Raw genomic sequence first — 22,454 nt, 5'->3', positions numbered from 1 at the left:
ACATGTTTAGTAACTGTACAAATAAAGCATATTTGAAATATTCTCTTACCGTGTTCCGTGTTTGTCGACTCGACCTGCCGTTGAAGGTTTTTCACAGTGCTGGATTCAGTGATAATGGCGACAGTTGAAATGGGCGCGTTTGGTCAGCGGGTCCGCCCAGCGTCTGTAGCGAGCCCGCGAGTTGACAGTGCGCTGTCAGGAGGCGGGGCATATTCTGTACGCATGACCGAATTGAGTCTCAAGAGCAGCGGACCCAGAGCGAACCTAGCGGCTTGAGGGCGGATCCGCCCCGGAGTCTATTGCTATCTGGGTTGCAGCCCACCGCACTTCCTATACCGTCGTTTTTTTTGTAACCAGCCGTTATATTACTCATCATCGAGCCAGTTATCATTAAATTTGCACTTCTCTATCTTAGCTCGCGTCTGCCACTACACTTCTTCGTCTGTTTCTATGACAGGCCTGCCTACGGAAAACACGTACTGCCCCCTAAATGGTGTGTGATGCCTGTGCAATAGGCACACGCTACTTTTTACTGTCTTTAGACAGGGACGTGCGCTGGTGAAATGGAAAATACCGGTAGTTTCTCCCGACAAAAGGAGAAACTCCGCCAGATGAAATTTAATGCCGCCCAGATGAAATTTAATGGCACTCTTCAAAAATTAGTGAAATTTAATACATTTTAAGACCTTAAAAAACGTATATTTTATTTAAGACGTTTTAAGACTTTTTAAGGATCCGCGGGGACCCTGAGGCATACATGCAGTCTTTAAATAAATGCACAAAATATAAAAATCATTAAGCTGTCATTTTTGTGTATTCATAAAGTCAAAGGGTGTTCTATAATGTGTTCTACGTTTAAATGTTAGAAAAATTAAATTTGGTATTCAAAAGGTGTCAGAATTGAGGTGTCATTTTTGGGGTGCATATTTCTTTCAAGCGTTCTCCTAGAACAATAGGATGGGGGACAGCTCCCCCAGGAAGAGGATGATTTAGCTTATCATAATCACTGGATAAAATTAGGCTATACAAAATGTAACTTCCTTCCCGTCCTTTTGTTTTGACCCCCGACTTTTCCTGAAGACATTGGTATAAACATCTAATTATACTGATCTTACAGCCTGGTCCCTGTGAAGTGTCAAAATGGGCAAAATACGCTGTCGTATACGCCGATCCAGAGCATCCCAAACATGCTCAATGGGTGAAATGTCCGGTGAGTATGCTGGCCATGCAAGAACTGGGATGTTTTCAGCTTCCAGGAATTGTGTACAGATCCTTGGAACATGGGGCTGTGCATTATCATGCTACAACATGAGGTGATGGTCATGGATGAACGGCACAACAATGGCCCTCAGGATCTCGTCACTGTATCTCTGTGCATTCAAAATGCCATCAATAAATGCACCCGTGTTTGTTGTCCATAACATAAGCCTGCCCATACCCATAACCCCACCGCCACCATAGGCTAATCGATTCCACAACGTTGACATCAGCAAACCGCTCACCCACATGACGCTATACACGCTGTCTGCCATCTGCCCCGTACAGTGAAAACCGGGATTCATCCGTGAAGAGAATACCTCTCCTGGGCTGGTGTGGTTACACGTGGTCTGCGGTTGTGAGGCCGGTTGGATGTACTGCCAAATTCTCTGAAACGCCTTTGGAGACGGCTTTTGGTAGAGAAATGAACATTCAATTCATGGGTAACAGCTCTGGTGGACATTCCTGCAGTCAGCATGCCAATTGCATGCTCCTTCAAAACTTGCAACATCTGTGGCATTGTGCTGTGTGATAAAACTGCACATTTTAGAGTGGCCTTTTATTGTGGCCAGCCTAAGGCACACCTGTGCAATAATCATGCTGTCTAATCAGCATCTTGATATGGATGGATTATCTCGGCAAAAGAGAAGTGCTCACTAACACAGATTTAGAAGTGAACAATATTTGAAAGAAATAGACCTTTTGTGTACATAGAAAAAGTTTTAGATCTTTGAGTTCAGCTCATTAAAACTGGGGACAAAAACAAAAGTGTTGCATTTATAATTTTGTTCAGTGTATACCTTTAGACTTTTTTTCAAAGGACACCTAAATGTACGTTAAAAAGTGTATTGTGTAAATACACTGACTTGACTAACTGAATAAACTAGAAATACCTAGAATCATTAGTGTAACAGTCTCAGTAGTGATACACCCAGGGCTGGAATAAGCGCTCAGATTTAATCAGATGTACCCCAAACAGCAGCCATCAACATCAAGACCAACATCAACATCAAGACCAGACTGACAACATACCTTCACCTGTGCATTCTTTCAAAAATAAATAAATGCAGTAAAATGTTCATAATTATTTTAATTCATTAATAATTAATTCCTTTTATTTTCATTTTCATTTACATTGTGGCATTATCCAGCAAGACAGAAATGTTTTTAATATTTTGATTCCAAGGTATTAGATAATCAAATATATGAGAGATGCATCCAAACAATTGAATTTAGATTCAGTCTTCCACAATCACTCAATATTGAAAGCAATAATATAAGAGATGGTCAGGCATTCATATATAAACAAAAAAGTTTTTTAAAAGCCTTAGAAAATCATATTTACCGCACATTCATCTGCGGCGTGAACGTAGCCTTGATCTCACACAGATACGCATTTTCTGGTGACATTTTAAATTGCCGAGCCATTTAAAACTCCTTCCACACAAGGAACACAAATAGGGTCTCACATCTGCATGATTTTTAAGGTGTATTTTTAAGTGTGATGGCAAAAGAAACCTTTTATTACACTGTTCACAATTAAATGACCTTCCTTCAGAGTGAATAAGCAGGTGATTATTGAAATTGCTCCTTTTTCTAAACATCTTACCACATTCAGAACACTGTAATTTCGTTCCTTCAGAGTGAATACACAGGTGATTTTTGAAATTGCTCCTTTTTCTAAACCAACTGCCACACTCAGAACACATCAGTTTCTTTCCAGAATGAATTAGTGAATGACGTTTCAGATCTTTTTGATATGTGAAACTCTTCTTGCACTGAAGACATCTAAAAGGCTTCTCTCCAGTGTGAATTCTCATGTGACTTTTAAGGTTGCCTTTAAATCTGAAACTCTTTCCACAGTGCTGGCAAGTGAAAGGCTGCTCTCCTGTGTGAACTATTGCATGCCTCTTAAGGTTTTTTCTGTCTGGGAAACTCTTTCCACACTGATGACATTTGAAACAGTTCTTTTTTGAATGAATCTTTAGGTGGTAATCAAGGGATTCTTTGCGTGTGAAAGATTTTTCACACTGAACGCATTTGAATGGTTTCTCTCCAGAGTGAACTCTCATGTGAGTCTTAAGATTTCCTTTTTGTGAGCAGCTCTTCCCACACAGTTTGCAGGTGTATGGGTTCTCTCCAGTGTGACTTCTCAAATGGGCTTTAAAGGTTGCTTTATATTTGAAACTCTTTCCACACTGAGAGCATGTGTAAGGCTTCTCTCCAGTGTGAATTCTCATGTGAGTCTTAAAACTTTCGTTAAATCTGAAAGTCTTTCCACATTGATGACACGTGTAAGGCGTCTCTCCAGTGTGAATTCTCATGTGAACTTTAAGGCCTACTTTAAATCTAAATCTCTTTTCACAATGTTGGCATTTGAAAATCTTCTCTTTAGAGTGAATGATTACATGCTTGTTAAGGTATGTAATGTCTGAGAATCTCTTTCCACATTCATGACATTTAAAACAGTCTTTTCTTGAGTGAACTCCCATGTGGTAACTGAGGGTTTCCTTGCGTCTGAAACTTTTTCCACACTGATCACATGTGAACGGCTTTACTCCAGTGTGAATGTACATATGACATTTAAGGCTTAAGCTCCATGTAAAGCTCTTTCCACACAGTTTGCAGATGTAAGGCTTCGTTCCAGTATGAATTCTCATGTGCCTGGTAAGGTTTGAGTTTTGGGCAAAACTTTTTCCACACTGTTGGCAGGTAAAAGGCTTCTCTCCGGTATGAACTCTCACGTGGCTTTTAAGGTGTGTGTTTCTAGGGAAATCTTTTCCACAGTATTTGCAGGTATAAGGCTTCTCTCCTTTGTGAATTTTAATGTGGACTTTAAGGTCTTCCTGTTGATTGAAACTCTTATCACACCTAAAGCATGTGAAACAACTGTTAGGGTCAGTCTCTGGCACTCTTTTTTGTGTAGAAGTATTTTCGGACTGCACTGAATTTCCGGCAGTCATGAAATCATGATGTTTCTCATATTGATCTTTCTCTTTCATTTCATTCAGTACTTCACTCTCCTCTTTCAGTGGAATCAGGCCTAAGGTGAAAAGAGACAAAAACCTCAGTTTAATGGCACAAAGCAACAGAAACAACATGAATAGGTGTTTCCTGTAAATCCAAAGCAATATATTTAACAAAATATTTTCTTAGTTTTCAGGATTTGTTCTAAAATAAAGTGTTCAAGCTTGTATAGAAAACAGGTAATAAAAACTCATTGAGTGTTTTAGCGCAATTTTCTGACGTCATGGGATCACAACACTAAGAGATAGTAAATCTTTTCCTGGATTTTTTTTTGTGCGTTCCCGAGACTAGACCTTCCTTAACATAATGCTGAAAACCCGAAGTCTCTAGGTGGTCTGGTTGAGGAGTAGATAGAAGTGCAAGATTGGTGCGCACAGACAGAACAGAAATCATGAGTTAACAATCGCAATTTTGTCCGGTGGAAAATTGCGCTAAAAAGTAAGAACATTTTCGTCAAGGCATATGTTTTATTACATTCTGACAAGACAGAGGTTTTATTGCAGTGCTTCTTAAAGTCGATATGAAATCAAAATTGACCCTATTTACTTTGTTAACACATATTACTAGTCTTGTGGCGAACAATTAATCCGTGCAAGTTAATACACAGAAAAAATGTTTTGCCATGGTAATCTTTAATCAAAACCTGAAAAGTTACTTCCGGTCTGGAATGGCGTTCCTTTTCTGATGACGTTAGTTTGACGGCTTGGGTTGAAAACGCTTAACCACTCCTCTCAAACCGTTAGTCTGCTATGAGCAGAGATTGAGAGGAGGAGCGCTAAAGTAAAACCCTGCCCTCTGTTCATTATTCCTTACAGCTAAGTTGATCGTAGAGACTATTGGTGGCAATGATTCTATGATCTACAATGCTTTTGAGAAAAACAGCCCTGCTCATTCTTCATTTTGTCCCTCTTATCCGACGCACCCATTTAAGTTCATAGAGCCCTCCTAATGAGGTGATGATCTGATTCATGTGTAAGTAAGGGAGTATGCAGAGGGGAAAAAATTATGTCTGGCTCATGGTGAAAATCAAGTTTTTAAATGTTGTTTATATGTCTATGTGCCAGTTTTAATATGCTTTAAGACAAACCATGTGAAAATTCAGAAGTCAACACCATTGCTGAGTATTTTCTCCTCAAAACTGCAGTGAAAAAAAAAAAGTCTCAAAAACCCAGTTTGAAATCACTGGTATTTCTGACGTTACAATCTACCTTGTAATCAATCACATTCACACATCAATCAGCATTTCAGTAACACAGAACTAGCAGTTGAGTCTCGAGAGAAGCCAGGTTAGTCCGGTATGTTTTTTTGTTGATATGAAAAATCGGGTAGATTTAGCAATATAGCGGGTGTATGATATAATAATGTTATGATGAACTATATTCTGAGAGAGTCTAGGTTTGGCTGTTGTTGTTGAAGAATTTCCCTTGTCTCATGTGAAAGTCTGAATGCTGTAATGCCCAGCAGAAAATAGGTCACAAGGATAAGAGAATGGAAAAGTACCCAAAAAGTCTGTAAATGCAGGTGCTGGGATGCACTGGCAGAAAAACATGTTTTTTTGAGATGTTCCACCAATAGAAGGTGGTTTAGGGAGAGATGTATCTAATGGGGACAAGGCCACAAGGAGTGACAGAGAAGAAGAGATAGATATGAGGGTGCCCATTGGGCACCTAGCGATAAGAAAAAGTATAAGACATGAACACTGGCCATTGTAACCTCAGATGTCCGGATGGACAGCCGGCTTCTCACTTTGTTGCTTGTCAATAAAGTTAATTCTTCTGACCTGGAACCTCGACTCTGAGAAACTTCTTTGTGACCTGAACCAAAAAGAACTTTGAATTTGCCACAACATTGTCAGGAGAACAGTACTTGCCTGACTGCATTGTGTCAAGTGCAAAATTTGGTGGAGAGGGATTATGGTGTGGGTTTGTTTTTCAGGGGTTGGGCTTGGCCCCTTAGTTCCAATGAAAGGAACTCTTAATGCTTCAGCATACCAAGACATTTTGGATAATTTTATGCTCCCAACTTTGTGGGAATAGTTTGGGGATGAACCCTTCCTGTTCCAACATGACTGCACACCAGCACACAAAGTAAGGTGTAAAGTAAAGTGAGTGAGTTTGGTGCGGAGAAACTTGACTGGCCTGTACGGAGTCCTAACCTCTACCCGATAGTACGCATTTGGGATGAATTAGAGTGGAGTCTGTAAGCCAGGCCTTCTCGTCTAACATCAGTGTCTGACCTTACAAATGCGCTTCATAGAAGAACACACTCTTAAACCTTGTGGAAAGCTTTCCCAGAAGAGTTGAAGCTGTTAGAGCTGCAAAGGGTAGGCCAACTCCACATTAAACCCTATAGATAAAGAATGGGATGTCATTTAAGTTCATGTGCATGTAAAGGCAGACGTCCCAAAACTGTTGGCAATATAGTGTATCTAACACCAACAGTGTTAGCACAGTGTTCAGTTAAAAACAATGGATGTGGCAACCTCCTGGGAATTAATAGAAGCAGTTGCTAAATGGATAGTTATAGCATGCAGGTCGATTTACATAATGAAGGACAAAGATCTGTGTGACAATTCGAAATGCATCCAACAACTCAGTTAATAGTAGGATACATGAGCTGTATGAAACAGATAGGACAAAACTTGCTAAAAAATTTAGTCAAGCTGTGGCATGTGCAGAAACATTTTATGAATGCAGACCATTAGATATGTTTCCATTTGAAGTACATTTCTCATTAAACAATTAGAATATCGGCTAAAACATTTGCAAATACAACACAGTTTTCACCCCATGTGTGCAAAAGGACAAAACCATCACTTCTTAGGGCATAAAGTATCAATAATAAATGTGACCCTGGACCACAAAACCAGTCTTATGGGTAATTTTTTTTAAATTGAGATTTAGACATCATCTGAAAGCTGAATACATAATCTTTCCATTGATGTATGGTTTGTTAGGATAGGACAATATTTGGCCGAGATACAACTATTTGAAAATCTGGAATCTGAGGGTGCAGAAAAATCAAAATATTGAGAAAATCGCCTTTAAAGTTGTTCATTTCTATTGGCGATTGTGCAGCATTCACTCACAAAAATAAATGTTTTATATATTTAAGGTGGGAAATTTACAAAATATCTTCATGGAACGTGATCTTTACTTAATATCCTAATGATTTTTGGCATAAAAGAAAAATCTATCATTTTGACCCATACAATGTTTTGTTGGCTATTGCCACAAATACACCCGTGCGACATAAGACTTAAGAGGTTTTGTGATCCAGGGTCACAAATATAATATTAATAATAAATATGGAAGTTGCTACAACCGGCCACTGTGGCTCTTTTTTCCTGTATAGTAATACACCTCAAAGCGTGCAAACAAAATGCAATAAACTCTATGCTCTCTTGCTTTTGGAGAAATGCCTGATGTTTAGGAATGCAGTCGTGTGAGACTGTTCTGGGAAGGTTATTACAAATCTTTTTGATGAAAGATTTTGGTCAAGAATTTCAGAATTACTAAGAACATTTGTAATTTAACATTCTAAGTTAAAAGGTGCTATATGTAAGTTTTTGACTGTACTAAAGCATAACAATACCATAATATGTTTGCCGGTATTTAAGAAACATGCTGAGTTTACATGCTTCTCTGAAAAACAATGCTACAGCGAGTTATTTTAATTTGAAATGTGCATTCTGTGTCGGAATGTCAGTTTTTGTTTTGGTCTGTGCGATACTGCCCGTTGCCAATTTACCCAATAGTATTTCACCACCACAGGTTGCCAGTTGGCGGAAAACACAGCATATTGGAGCCATGGAAGCCAGCGAACAAACTGGGACAGAGATAGTAGATTCTACCCGACTTAAAAAGCCTCCGCACCCATCTAAAAATCTCTAAGAACAGGAGCATATTAAAACGAGATATCAACTCGTCATAAATCAATAAATCAACTCATCAACTTACACTGTGCAAGTCTCCACACATTCCATTGTCAATTGCGCTCGTTCAATGACTATATATACGACTATATTAATGAAATATTTTTATATGATGGGCTAAAGGATTCTGCCAATGAAAAAAAACAAAACAAAGCCTAGATAACTACTATAGTTACGATAATTTGGATCTGTGGTTTCTTAACCCTGGAACCCCTTCAAAAGAGCACATTTTCCTAATCAAACACTCCTGATTAACATCAACAACTTTAGAGCTGACATAACTGCTGTGTAGAGATGCACCGATCAACCGGCCATTTTTTTTTTTGCATGATCGGCTGGGTAAATATAGACTGGGTAAACCCAGCCCGATCTGCCGGCAATTTGATTTCGCCCTGCGGCTCAGGCTGGAAACCTGTACATTCTTCTGTCCTGCTTCCGTTACAAATTTGCGGGGACCAATCACAAACTGGCTTATCCACCTGGTGCGATATTGGCGGGTTTAATCCAGTCCAATTTCTTTTAACCTCACGACGATGCTCAATGGCTTCTTTAGCTTAGCAAACAAATTGCTTGAGTGAGTGTAAATACCACTCATTTTCATGTTTTTTTTTTTTGCACAACCTGCAAAAAAATTAAATAATAATCGCTCGATGCCATTGCTGCTTCTGCAAACCGTCGATCAATGCTCCAAACCAACAAGTTTGTTGACACGTTTCCTGCCTGGAGTTTTTACTGCAAAGTACGTCACCTGGATCGTTGGTCTGATTGGTTGAAGGACTGTCCAATTACGTACAGAGTCAATTGAACTATGCCCGTTGATCACGCCTCTTGTGCAGTAGAAAATACAGAGCAGACTCCCCAGACTAATTACTAAAGACTATTTAATATTTTACAATGAAGATGATCCAGTGTTATTTTACATTTGATTATTTTTTCTGTAGTATTTCTTAGCTGAATATACTGTATATCAACCTGAAACTTTAAGCCATGTTTATTTCATATCTCTTTTTATTGCATTAATTTGTGCTGTTCCTTGAAATTTGTTTATTTGTTCTTATTTTATTACTCTGTTTTTTTTTTTAAGAAACTAAAATGAAAGAAAAGTAGATTTTCATTTGTATATGCTGTCAATTATAGTTCTTTGAACGAAAAACAGAATCGGCAAAAATTGGTATCGGCAGGTCACATACACACACAAAAAAAATTACCCTACACTAATGTAAGGACCCAAGTTTTATCAGAACATTTCCAGCCCTACAACAGAAGACAAAATTCTGGGTCATGTTTGTACTAGGGCTGAACGATATTCTGTTTTAACATCGACATCGCGATGTGCGCATGAGTGATAGTCACATCGCCGGAACATGCGATGTGAAGGGTAGGTAGTAGCACCCATGGTGTATTAAGAGAACGGTAGCACACAGTAAACACGAGTTTGTTGTATGGCTTGTTGATGGGGTGACATGCACGTTTCGCGTGCCTGCCACAGTGATTGGTTCGCTGTGCCGCTGCTTACCGCTCACAGCCCAACATTCACTGGCAATCCTATAACATTAACTTAGCTAAAAATGGGCGACGAAGAGGATCCGCCGAAAAAAAAAAAAAATTATGATTTCGTACTAAAAAGAAAGTCAAAGCTATTTGGGACTATTTCGGCTACAAAAAGGAGGATGTTGACCAAAAAGAGGTACTTTGCCTGGAGTGTTATAAAGTTGTGGATGGTTGTTTTTTTTAAAAAGTCTTTTGTCTTTTATTTTTCATGTTCGCATTTATGAGGAAAAAACAATGTTACGTGACAGTTCTCCATTACGGACATGAGCGTTCTGAAAGCAGCACTAAAAGACTGCTTTAAAACTTTCACAGAGACCTCAAACAGAAAGCACAAAGCCTTTCTTTAAAGTGAATTTCGTTTTGTATTAATTGTATCTAAATTTTAATCAGTGTTTCATTATCCAATTTCCTGGATTTAATAAGTAAAAAGTAAATATAGCAGACAATAGATAATCACGTCACCGAGGCGCCAGCGCCTGAACTGGAGCTTAAGCTATCATCCATGAACCGAAACTCAGCGTATAAGGTAGCCTACTCGCCTCACACACCAAAAAAAAAAAAAATAATAATAATTATATATATATATATATATATATATATATATATATATATAAAGATTTCTGTAGATAATATATATATATATATATATATATATGTATATATATATTATCTACAGAAATCTTTACTTTTAAACAGAACCATTCAAAACAAAATAAAACTATGTAATCCGTCTGAAATGTGCATTTCTCTCCAGCGCGTTCACTACTGCGAAGATCGCGAGTCAGTATCCTCAGCTTCATCTTTGCAGCCGACACAGAAACACTTGTTTATTAATAAAAAAATAAAATGTCTCATTGCATTGCAATATTTTACATGTAATCATTACTTTTGCTGGTTCTTTGTGACAGCTTTTAGGTGCCGTTTACATGAACGCATCACTGCATCAGCACCGAAAACAGAGAGAGAGAGAGAGAGAGAGAGAGAGAGAGAGAGAGAGAGAGAGAGAGAGAGAGAGAGAGAGAGAGAGAGAGAGAGAGAGAGAGAGAAAGAATAAGATTTTACTTATTTTGAGGAATTAGGCTATAGCCTAATGATCAAACAAACATCTGTTAAGAGCGTCGCCACGTTGGATTGCGTAGAACGTTCAACGAATTCTGACAGAAACGTGCTAATTTTGGAATAAAATATTAAGTGACCTTTTTGTCACTTGTAATGAAGCTTGCTTATTAGTGAAATTATTAATATCATGGAATGGTAATTATTGACTTTAGCCTGGATTGATGATTGAGCCTATAAAGCAACACCTCTCCTCATTTTAGACAATCGGACCACGTATCCCTGTTCCTGCTACCCAAACACACCACACCCCCATTAAACGTGTGGACCCCACAGTAAGGACTGCAGGAGGAAGCAGACTCTTTATTACGGCACCAGTTCCAGGACACTGGACTGGGATGTGTTTGTTTTTCAGGCTACATTGAATTCCCTGACGAACATTAAATTTTACACCAGTTCTGTTCTGGATCACACCAGGTGTGTAGACACGGCAACAACCCAAAGACAGGGTTTCTGCAGGTTTCAGTAAGTCAAATTTAAGACCTTTTTAAGACATTTTAAGACCATAGAGATTGAAATTTAAGACCTACACAACGCATTATCCAAGTTAGATAGTTACCTCGGGATCATTAGAGTATCTATCTATCTATCTTTCTATCCATCTAGGATTATCTGATGTGTGTGTGTGAGAGAGAGAGGGAGAGGTAGTTTTTTTTATAGAAAATTGTACTTTATATTATACTGTAAAAACACAATTATTGTTGATTTTAGTTGATCATAACTAGAGAGGAAATTATGAGATGATTAAAGTGACCAAAATTATCACGGTTATCACAGAATCCTGTTCAAAAAGTACTAATACTACAGAATGAAGTCAATTCAACAAGTTTTATGTCGAAAAACAGCAAAAAACAAATTGATTAGCATCAATATGCACTTTTTGTTTACATTTTTGTGAACATTAAAATACCATTAAAAATGATGGCCAGATTTTAAAAGAGTGTCTTGCAACCTATGCTTGCAACGTTATCTACTAACATGTACAAGTTCAAATAAAGTTTGGACAAAAAAGGTTTTCTACAAAGATAAACCTCATATTTCAGCCTTTAAATATTTTTTTTTATAAAAAGAATGAGTCAAAAAAGAAATTACTGACATTTACACATTAGCTTATATTTATTAGTGTTTGGGTGCACCCCCATCCTTCATGTTGACTGAGCTTTCAATGTTGTTATGTAAAGGGGTGATTGGTTGGTTCCTGTCACATGACCTGCGGTGCGTTTGCAGCATTCTGAAAAGTTTAGATTTTTTTCATCTCGTTGCGCCCAACCGCCATAAAACTTCGAAAGAAGAAGAAGAATCTCGTTGCGTCTGGTAAAAAAATGAGCGCGCGCCTAGATTTGAACAAACTTGAGCGCGCAAAAGACGCGATATGTGAACGGCCTCTGGCGAGCTAGCTCATATCAAGCCACGAGCTATTGGTAGCACGTGAGCGACGTGTTGGAGACCCCTACTCTTTTGTAGGCTACAACTCAATACTTTTTTGCTACTTTGTAATAACTTTCTGCGGCCAGCGTTTCTGGAAATGAATGAGGGTAAACACTTTTTAAGACCTGACTAAATGAAATTTAAGACCTAGGATGAAAATCTGTCCGTTTTTAAGACTTTTTAAGGCCTTAAATTTAAAGGTCAGAATTTTAGACTTTAAGACTTTTTAAGACCCCGCGGAAACCCTGAAAGAATAACCCAAAACATGCTGCTGAAATGACCCTCAATGACTTCCGCCATGTCATTCTTACCCCCATCATTGCCCAGTGTTTTGAGAGGCTGGATCTCTCTCACCTGAAAACATGCCTGCCCCCAACATTGGACCCATGCCAGTTTGCCTACAGGACACCATTACTTCAGCTTTCCACTCCGCCCTCACTTGGACAATAGCAACAGCAATTTCAGGATGCTTTTTGTTGACTTCAGTTCTGCCTTCACAGCGTGTACATGAGAGAAAATAACTGACTGCATCAGCATGTGGCAGGTGGTTTATACACATCATTCAAAAAAAAAAAAAACCGAAACTAGGACTCCAGATATACAAACCATAATCAAAGCAATACTTGTTTACAATTTTTAACATGAATCACTTATCTTCATTATAACATGAACGTCTAGAATGAAGAATTTGCATACTGGGAGATTAGAAGAAAAATTGTGTTCCCCTTTTGACTTCATGGTTTACTCACTTTCGCTTTTATTCTTGTGAACTGATTCGCTAATGCTGCACACACAAAGATTTTAAGCACGATTTGTACGCCACAACGATTGGAGGGGGTAGGTAGGACGTAGCCTGATTCGAGACTTGTCGAAACCAACTTATTAATAATACATAATGTACATAAATTACAGGGCTTCTGAATTGCAACTATTTTTCCTGCCGTTGCAACCAAATTTTTATATCGGCAAACGAAATTAGAGGTCGACCGATTCAACATTTTTACTGATAGTTGATTGGTGAAACTATCGTTTATCAGCAAAAATCCATACCGATAGTGTTTCCAGATTGCGTCCGTTGCTGGAGCGGCTGAGAAGGGTGCTCTGTCATTACACAGTATAAGAGCGCTGAGAAGAGACTGCTGGAATTACACAGCGCGAGAGCGGCCTCTACAGGCGAAATAAAAACTATCACTAAAGCCTTGTGTTGTTTATTTGAACACGTGAGGCTGCACAGAGATCACAAGCTGCACAGAACACTAAAGTACATATTGCCATATCATAAAGTAATTAATTTGTTAGCTAGATGCTGCATTAGCAGAGAAAGAACAGCAGTATGTTTGCCGTCGAGGCTGAGAGGAATAATATTAGTAGTGGCTACCTCAAGCGGTTAAATCAATGTGATAAAAAAAAATCTGGTGGTGGATCATAACAGGGTTGTTAGTGCTGCTTCAAAATGGCAAAAGAAGAAACAGGAGCAAGACACAAAAAAATAGAGAGTAGGCAATTTATTGAAAACTTCATTTAAACTCAAACAGGCTGTTCATCAGCTGATCAAAAGTTTAAGACCATAGCCCAAAAATAAACCCACAACAGAACTAAAAATGTCAAAAAAAGACTCAGTAGTGAGTAGCCCCCCCGTTCTTGTTGATTACTTCAAACACTCGCTTCGGCATGCTTGATGCGACTGTTTCCTGGAGGCTGCTGGGAACGTTGCTCCATGTGGTGAAGATGGCTTCACGAAGGGCGTCCACGGTCTGGAACTGACGTCCGTTTTTGTAAACTTCCCTTGCCATCCAACCCCAAATGTTCTCAATGGGATTTAGATCAGGGGAACACGCAGGATGGTCCAAAAGAGCGACGTTATTCTCCTGGAAGACGTCCTTCGTCAGGCAGGCGTTGTGAATTGCAGCGTTGTCCTGTTGAAAGACCCAGTTATTATGGCACAGACGAGGACCCTCAGTCAAGAGGGATGCCCGCTGCAACAGATCCACATAGCCAGCCGCCGTTTGACGCCCCTGCACAACCTGATGCTCCATTTTCCCATTGAAGGAAAAAGCACCCCAGATCATGATGGAGCCTCCTCCACTGTGCCGCGTAGAAAACATCTCCGGTGGGATCTCCTTGTCATGCCAGTAACGTTGGAAGCCATCAGGACCATCCAGGTTAAATTTTTTCTCGTCAGAGAATAAAACTTTCTTCCACCTTTCAATGTCCCATGTTTGGTGCTCCCTTGCAAATTCCAAACGGGCAAATTTGTGGCGTGGGAGGAGACGTGGCCTTTGAAGACGTTTTTTGTTCTTGAAGCCCTTCTCTCGCAGATGCCGTCTTATGGTTATTGGGCTGCAGTCAGCATCAGTAAGGGCCTTAATTTGGGTTGAAGATCGAACTGTATCTTCACGGACAACCCGTCGGATCCTGCGGCTCAGTGCAGGTGAAATTTTTTTGGGTCTACCACTTGACTTTTTTGTCCCATAACTTTCAGGATCTTTTAAGAAATGTAAAATGACTGTCTTACTGCGTCCAACCTCGGCAGCGATGGCGCGTTGCGAGAGGCCTTGCTTGTGCAGCTCAACAATCCTGCCACGTTCAAAGAGAGAAAGCCTTTTTGCCTTTGCCATCAGGAGATTTATTTAATACTGTGAAGCTGCTTTGATACAATCTGTATTGTGAAAAGCGCTATATAAATAAAGTTGACTTGACTTGACTTGAGATTGTGACAGTAGGACTGCCTGAAGAACAATGACATGAAAGCCATATTTTTGTGCAGATTTTACCTTTTTATGGCTATGGTCTTAAACTTTTGATCAGCTGATGAACAGCCTGTTTGAGTTTAAATGCCGTTTTCAATAAATTGCCTACTCTCTATTTTTTGTCTCTTGCTCCTGTTTCTTCTTTTGGCATTCTGAAGCAGTACTTACAACCCAGTTATGATCCACCAGTAGCCTAGAAATCTAGACGCACCCTAGCGGCAGCAAAATGTATTTCGCAGCCAGGGTAGTCTAGCAACTCTCAATAAACCTTCTCGCTGCAAAAACCCAGATTGGGTCAGGCCAATCACGTTGTGTATAGAGTAGGCGGGGGCGGGCTTAACATACACGACTGAGTTGCGACGGTTACCTGGCTGCTGCTACTTGAAAACAAAGAATGGCGGCTGCTGATGGAGAACAACGGTCTTTCGAATCGGCTTTGGCCGCGACTCTGGAGGACTTGGAGTTAAGTTTTTCTTTGAGAAAAGAGCAAAGAACGGCACTTAAGTCATTCTTAAAAAAAGGAAGATATGTTCGTCGTTTTGCCAGCCAGATATGGCAAAAGTTGAATCTATCAACTAACGTTAGCTCGGCTGTTGGGAAAACGCTCTGGTTGGGTGAAGCGCTGTCCTATTGCGTGCAGAGGGAATTTGAAAGACAGCCGTTTATCCCGCCCCTCGGATTGAGCCGCGACTATGGTGAGTTTCCAGACCTAACATCTTGATGTAGGTCTGGTTTGCCAGGCTAATCCACCAGAGCAAAATGCTTAAAACTTGGAATGCTTCCCCCGGTCTTAAGATTTTGTTCAGGAGTGTAGGTCTACATTTATGTAATTTTAATGCGCTGGCCTTTGCAGATATTTAAAGATGGCCATCTTTCAGCATGACTATTTGGATTTATATGAAATGGTAACACTTTACAATAAGATTCCATTTTTAGCATTAAAAATGTAGTAAATGTTAATAAATGTAGAAGTATTGTTCATTGTTAGTTTGTTAATTTACTAATACATTTTAAATTGAGTTTTCATTTTTGTTTTATCTGTTATTACCTTTGTTAATGTACTATGAACTAACATGAATGATCAAGGAACAAATATTGCTCATATATTAATACCATAGACTGTTAAAAAAAGATGGACGACAACGCCCCTTCGCTCTCTTCCATTGGTGAGAACTGAAGCCGCCAGTATCCCGATATGGCGCTGACATCTTGGGACTTGAGTCTGTGCAGTAGCGATCTGGGGACCAGACCTGTGCAGTATTGAGCAGGAAGTAAAGCCGCAAAATCAACGCCCCGCCCTCACTCTCGCAGAATGCACTCTCCCTGCACTTTTTTTAAGTGGCCTATGTCTGCTCTGTTCCGCTCCACTTTTGATGTCTGTTGATTGCAGTACGACAAGAGGCTAAAATAAAGTAAAAACAATCTCCTCAGTCCTCCAAAAATCCTGAAAAAATGTCCGTTGGTGCTTCAGTGACTACTTCGCTCAGAGAACCGGTCAATAACAGCTGTCAATCATGACGTTACACCAACATTTTTATAGTATCACTTAGCTAACTAAAAACAAACTTATTTTAAAAACAGACACTTGAACTTACATCAGTGTGATAAGAACGACAGCAAATGACCGAAACCACCTTTGGAAAAAAGATATTTGAAGTGTAATGTAATTGTTTAGTTGGTTAATTAACACGGGGAGGCCGGTTTATGACCTATACTAGGACCAGTCACCGGGGGGTGATCGAGACGCTTTGAGCTGCTGCAGAGGGTGAACTTCTTAGTTAAGAACTGAAATGTGTATTTATTTATTTTTCACATTCATTATTTGTTTATTTATGTATTTCTGTTATTTACAGAAGTCCAGAAATGTTATGTTTTCAGGCACTGCGCACGGTTCATCTCGGTGTTCAGTTTTTGAAACAGACATCACAATGTCTTTAATAAATACAAATACTGTGAACAAACACTTTTTTGCCTCTTCTGTTACAAATAGGTCTACATCAAGATATAGGCTATTGTAGATCAAATTGTCTGGCAATGAATAGACTATTTCAGAATCACTGTATCATTATACCATCAATATGATGGACAAAACTGTATTGTAGTTGTGAGTACACCAGAGTCCTATGCAATTATTCTTGCCTCACTAAATGCTGCATAGTGTCCTCCTTTTTGGTGTTATGGAAATGGCTACCCTAACGTTAAGTCTATTTATTACCAAGGCATTTGTTAGTAATACAGTCAAAATGGGGGAAAATGTGAATAACTGCGTTGCAGGTTGATTTAAGGTGTGCCCCTAAATTTTCTGCTTGCGCTCCTAGCAAAAAAAGTTAGTCTGGAGCCCTGAGTTATGTTTATATTAGTTTATATAATTTATTTTACATGTTGTTTTTTAACATTGCTGTTAAATTACTTACTTTGCTATGCTATTTGAACCCATTATTATTGCTTGTTATTATAAATTTGTGATTTAAAGCTACAATATGCAAGATTTTTTTTGCCGCTAGAGGGTGCTACATCCAAACAACAACAACGGCGTAGCTTGATGACGATGTGAAGGAGCGTGGAATGATGGGAACTGTCGTTTTAAACTCCACCGTGGATGTAAATCAGTCAGACGGGAATCGAAATATCATGTTCATGGATGAGGCTAAGTTCTATTTTTATAATGACATGCTTTTTGTGGCGAGGGGGGCGTGGTTCAGCGCGGTCTGTAATGGGAGAGAGAAGAGACGAGCGGGACGCAAGTAAGTCAAGCGCAAATGACAAACATCCGCGTGGAGAGACCGCTTATGAGCCGCGCGCTGGAACGAGAGAGAGACTGAAGAGAAAATTGGACGCAGAGAAAGAAAACCGGTGGATCCGAACTCTCATTTTTGAACTGTTTTGTGCCGTCGCGGTTGCCACGGTGAATGCGCGTTGGGCACGACTTTTGTTTGTTTTGCTTTATTTTAATAAAGGACGAGTCCCAGTCACGCCGATCCCTGTCTTCTTCCTTCCTGACTCTTGAACCTCATCACACTTTTGTTTCATTAAAATGAATTAACCGCAAGAAAAGTAAGGTTTAATACTAAATCGGTTATCATAGATGTTACTGTATGTCGAATTCATTGCTGTGATAACGCGGCGCAGTTTTACGTGTTCTAAACAATTGTTGTAGAAGTACATTCGAACATACCCACATCATTTGCCAAAATACTGATTAATCTTTATGTATAACACATGCTATATTTATTTACATGGCCATAAACACCAGACGTGATAAACAATGCCAATAAACTAAACACAAATCTAAAGCAATAATACTTCCCTTACATAAACATAACTATTACAGAATGCTACATTTGGATAATATAAAATTAAGCATGCTTTGTCGACAGAACCAGCTGCAATCGGTAAAGAATAATTGTGTTCCATAACGACTGCAAGAAACAAGCTAACGTTTGTTGCTTGATAGACGCTACAACTACAACTTCCGCATTTGTCCAGGACTCCACCAGAGAATGTCTAATATGGCGAGAAGTTTCACTCTCAGTAAACTTCCGGCTTCTGAACTGGTTGCAGTTCCTCTCTGATTCCATATGAGGGCGCTCACAGGACGAGTGCAGAATGAATGGAGGTCTATGGTGCTATACCAATAAAAATCCACTTTTCTCAGGATATAATTTTTTGTCTAGTAATTTGAATGTTGTATTCGAAAGTAGACGCAAAGAAATTACACATTGCTGGGTGTTAGATTTTTTAGAGTCACTTATTTGCTTTAAAGAGTCTTTTAAAGGGTGGTGTGGCGCAATGGATAAGACACATGCCTTTGGTGTGAGAGACCCGGGTTCGAATCCACTGTGAGACACCAATGTGTCCCTGAGCAAGACACTTAACCCCTAGTTGCTCCAGAGGCGTGCGACCTCTGACATATATAGCAATTGTAAGTCGCTTTGGATAAAAGCGTCAGCTAAATGAATAAATGTAAATGTAAAGTGTCAATGACGTCATATACATGTACGACCAGATACGGCTTCACGGCAATCCTTCAGTCACTCTGGTGCTTTCGCGCTCTGCACTTTCTTTTCTCTCGAGGCATCGACAACACAGCTGACACAGGTAAACACACGTGCTAGAAGAGTTTTTGTTTTGTTTGTTTCTGGTCCCGCTGCGGATGACACGATGCCATCAAGCGGTATCTCTGGTCGTAATCAGTCCTTTACTGACCAATCAGCGTTCATTAGCAGAATGCTAGCGTGTTATGGGCAACAACAACTCAACCTGTAAGAAATCGAAAGGACATAAGTTCTCGTTCATTCAACTTTCGACCTAAAACCCATGTTGAACTTGCAAAATCTACAATCAGATTTGAGATTTATCAACGGCAATCGGGTGAAAGAGACACATTTAGCTGTCTAGCCCCATTGACTCCCATTCATTTTGCACTCATGGCGAGCGCCCCCAGTGGAACTCTGTTGGAACTACAACCAAAATTCGGTACAATAGGGCTTAATAGGGAGTGGGCAGGCTCTTCGTAGACGGGCTCTGACTCCACGCAGTACGAGCGGAAACCAAGGGTAACGCGGATATGACGCAATTGACTGGCGACTCCCATCTCCCCCCTGCTCTAACGCCCCGTTTCCTTGGTTAAAATCGCAATTTTCTCACGATTTAAAAATAGTTGGAAACATTTGGGATATTGTAAGTAATCAACTTAACAAAATATATAACACTGGCCTTGAGATTATGGGATATTTTAATGCAAAATTCTTGCATATTGTACCTTTAAGTAATTTTAAAGGCTGTTGTTCACTTGGATCTATTTTTTTTTATTATCCCAATTTTTTTATTCGATTAATTGACGGAATAATCGGTAGAATACTCAATTACTAAAATAATCGATAGCTGCCGGCCCTACTCAATTTTCATAGTTTGCTTTATGCTAAATGAGTGTTTTTGTTTGATACGGTTGCATAATTAAGTGATAAAAAAATAATGGTTGGAATGGTCAGAGTTGATATTGTGTTTAAAGTTTAATGAGAAGCTTAAATTATCAATGATTAGCTCTTAGGCTACTTCAGTATGATTATTCTGGTTTTCTGAATGACGTCAAAATAATAATGACCAACATGGAAGTTTGATATTCTCAGGTGCACTTGAAGGCTTCATTAGTATTTGTCTTATGTGATCTCAACATGTCTGTCCATATAAGGTGACCCGCTCCATGTCAAATAAAACCACTTTAATATAAGGACACTCATCAACAATATGATTCATTTCTGTAAAGGCATTTTAATAAGGATCAAATGACAGAGTTCAGTTTTGAGAGAGAAACCTACCTGTTTGTTCCTCAGTATCTTCTTGTTTCATGCTGAATACTTCTTCAATCTTGAAGTCTTCACTTTCCTCTTTGATAAATGCCATCTTTATAACAGCAACGTGGATCTCAGTTGCTTCACCAGGAGTTTTCAGTGTTTGGACAATGTTGTGTATAAAATGAGACAAAAGAAGAATAAAAAGTAAAACAATAATTCCAAGCTAAATCTCATTCAGCTCCCTAGTTCAGTAATAAGAGAGTCAGTCATAGTGATGATGATCATAAATAACCCGATTAGCCAAGCCCTCCTTAAAAACGTCAGTAGATTCCTGTTTCATTAAAACATTTGCAATTGGTTTGTAAAAGTTATCATTACACGTTTTGTTGCATGTTCACAGTTTTGACCAGTAATTTTAGATAAAGCATGACTATTATACACATTCTTCGCAGTTAAAATAAAACGGTAACGATTTGCATCGACTTAAACAATGAAATGCCTTAAAACACAAACCTTTCTTCGGCCGAAACAAGACGAATGAGCGGTGCAGCCTTATGACGTCATATCGCCAAACCAAAATAAAAGTCCTGTTCAGTTTTTAAAACACCTTGTCAAAAAATCCTAAAGGATTCCAGTAAGAATAAATAGAATATTCAATAGAATTTCTATCATATTTTGGAACCATTCCTATAGGTTATAGGACAATACATATCCTGTATGATTCTGATAGGAATTGTATGGGATGAATAGTATCAAAATGATTAACACGTGCAAACACAATTATCCATGAACTTGATAAATGTTGCAGATAAGTTTTACAATCCACAACCAAATCCCTTTCAACTTATCCCTGTGTGTAAAATAAAAAATTAAATGAATGTGTAGCAATTTGTACAAATAGAGACATTTTTGGTTAATATAAATGTTTTCTTTTGTATTAGTGTATCATAATTTGCGCATGCAACAAAGAAGATGTGCATTTTTTTCCCCACTTTATGCTCAATAACATGAACATTGTCAAGGAATTACATACAAATAAATATACATAATAATTATTTAAAGAAAAAAACATAATTATACAAAAACAAAGGATGACATGACAAAGAGAGATATGACAAGCAGGCATACCCTACCATTTTATTGACACAATAACATGCACATACAAGAAAAGCTTTTAAGTGCATGTATTTTCTTTAAATATTTCTTCATAATTTTTTATAAATCTTATGGATTTTTTTATTATTTATATAACGAAGAGATTTAAGAAGTGAGATTAATTCAGTGTCAAAATAAGGATAGGATAGAATACCATTTGTAATGTGCATTTGTGAATCAGGTGACACGCGTTCATTCATTGATGTCAATCTCATTTGATTCATTTGGATTTTGAGACTTTCTTTTTGCGGTTTTTAAGCATTTCACAACCCACACACAAACAACTACAAATTAATAGACCTGGGGCCTGTTTCAGAAAGGAGGTTAGGTGAAAACTCTGAGAGAGAGAGAGCCCCGGCTGCGCGCGCACACTCACCCGAGCGCTGTCTTGCTCTCTCTCTCCCTCGCGCATATTAATTAAAATCATCAATTGATACAATGGTGTAAAAAAAAAAAAAATAATTCTCCAGTGATGACATGTTTTCTGTGTTGACAAATCTTGCTGTTTACATTTCGTGGTGTGACACTTCTCCTCTAATGTGTAGATTGTTTGATGTGGCAGCAGAAACTCTTTATCCCCATCGTCCTGTGAAGATGAGCATTTGGTTGAGTGCAATTTATAACACTATTTGTCATAATTTATGGTGTATTGAGTAGGCTATTTACAACTGCCTGTGGTTCTGTTGGGACAGGAGGCTCCAAAAGGACAGATATTACCATCAGAATCTGTTGGGACCAACAAAAAACCCAACCCAAAGTAAAATAAATGGAAATATCAAAAATAGCCTATATAAAAAATAACACATATGTAAACCTCTACATTTTCCCTCAGCCAAAAATGCTGCTGCACTGCTAGACACTGGATGCTTTAGTTATTTAATATTTCAAATGTTTGTAAAGTCAGGTAGCCTACACCCATGATATGCTCAAGCCTTACCTGAT

At 38.8% G+C, this 22,454-nt stretch overlaps 1 protein-coding gene across 1 annotated transcript; it reads right to left on the bottom strand.

The window, feature by feature from the left end:
* Positions 1-2,263: 2,263 nt before the first annotated feature.
* LOC308689513 (uncharacterized protein) lies at positions 2,264-20,514 on the bottom strand. Its single transcript, XM_081363252.1, has 2 exons — positions 20,382-20,514; positions 2,264-4,300 (listed from the first exon to the last, which is right to left on the bottom strand). The coding sequence occupies exons 1-2, from the start codon at positions 20,464-20,466 to the stop codon at positions 2,610-2,612; spliced, it is 1,776 nt and encodes a 591-aa protein (XP_081219378.1). The 5' UTR covers positions 20,467-20,514; the 3' UTR covers positions 2,264-2,609.
* Between the last annotated feature and the right edge of the window lie 1,940 nt (positions 20,515-22,454).

This window comes from Scardinius erythrophthalmus (genome assembly GCF_964197995.2).
Source record: "Scardinius erythrophthalmus genome assembly, chromosome: 4".
Taxonomy (NCBI): domain Eukaryota; kingdom Metazoa; phylum Chordata; class Actinopteri; order Cypriniformes; family Leuciscidae; genus Scardinius; species Scardinius erythrophthalmus.
The sequence above is the reverse complement of the archived record's forward strand: the minus strand, read 5'-3'. Positions and strand labels throughout refer to the sequence as shown.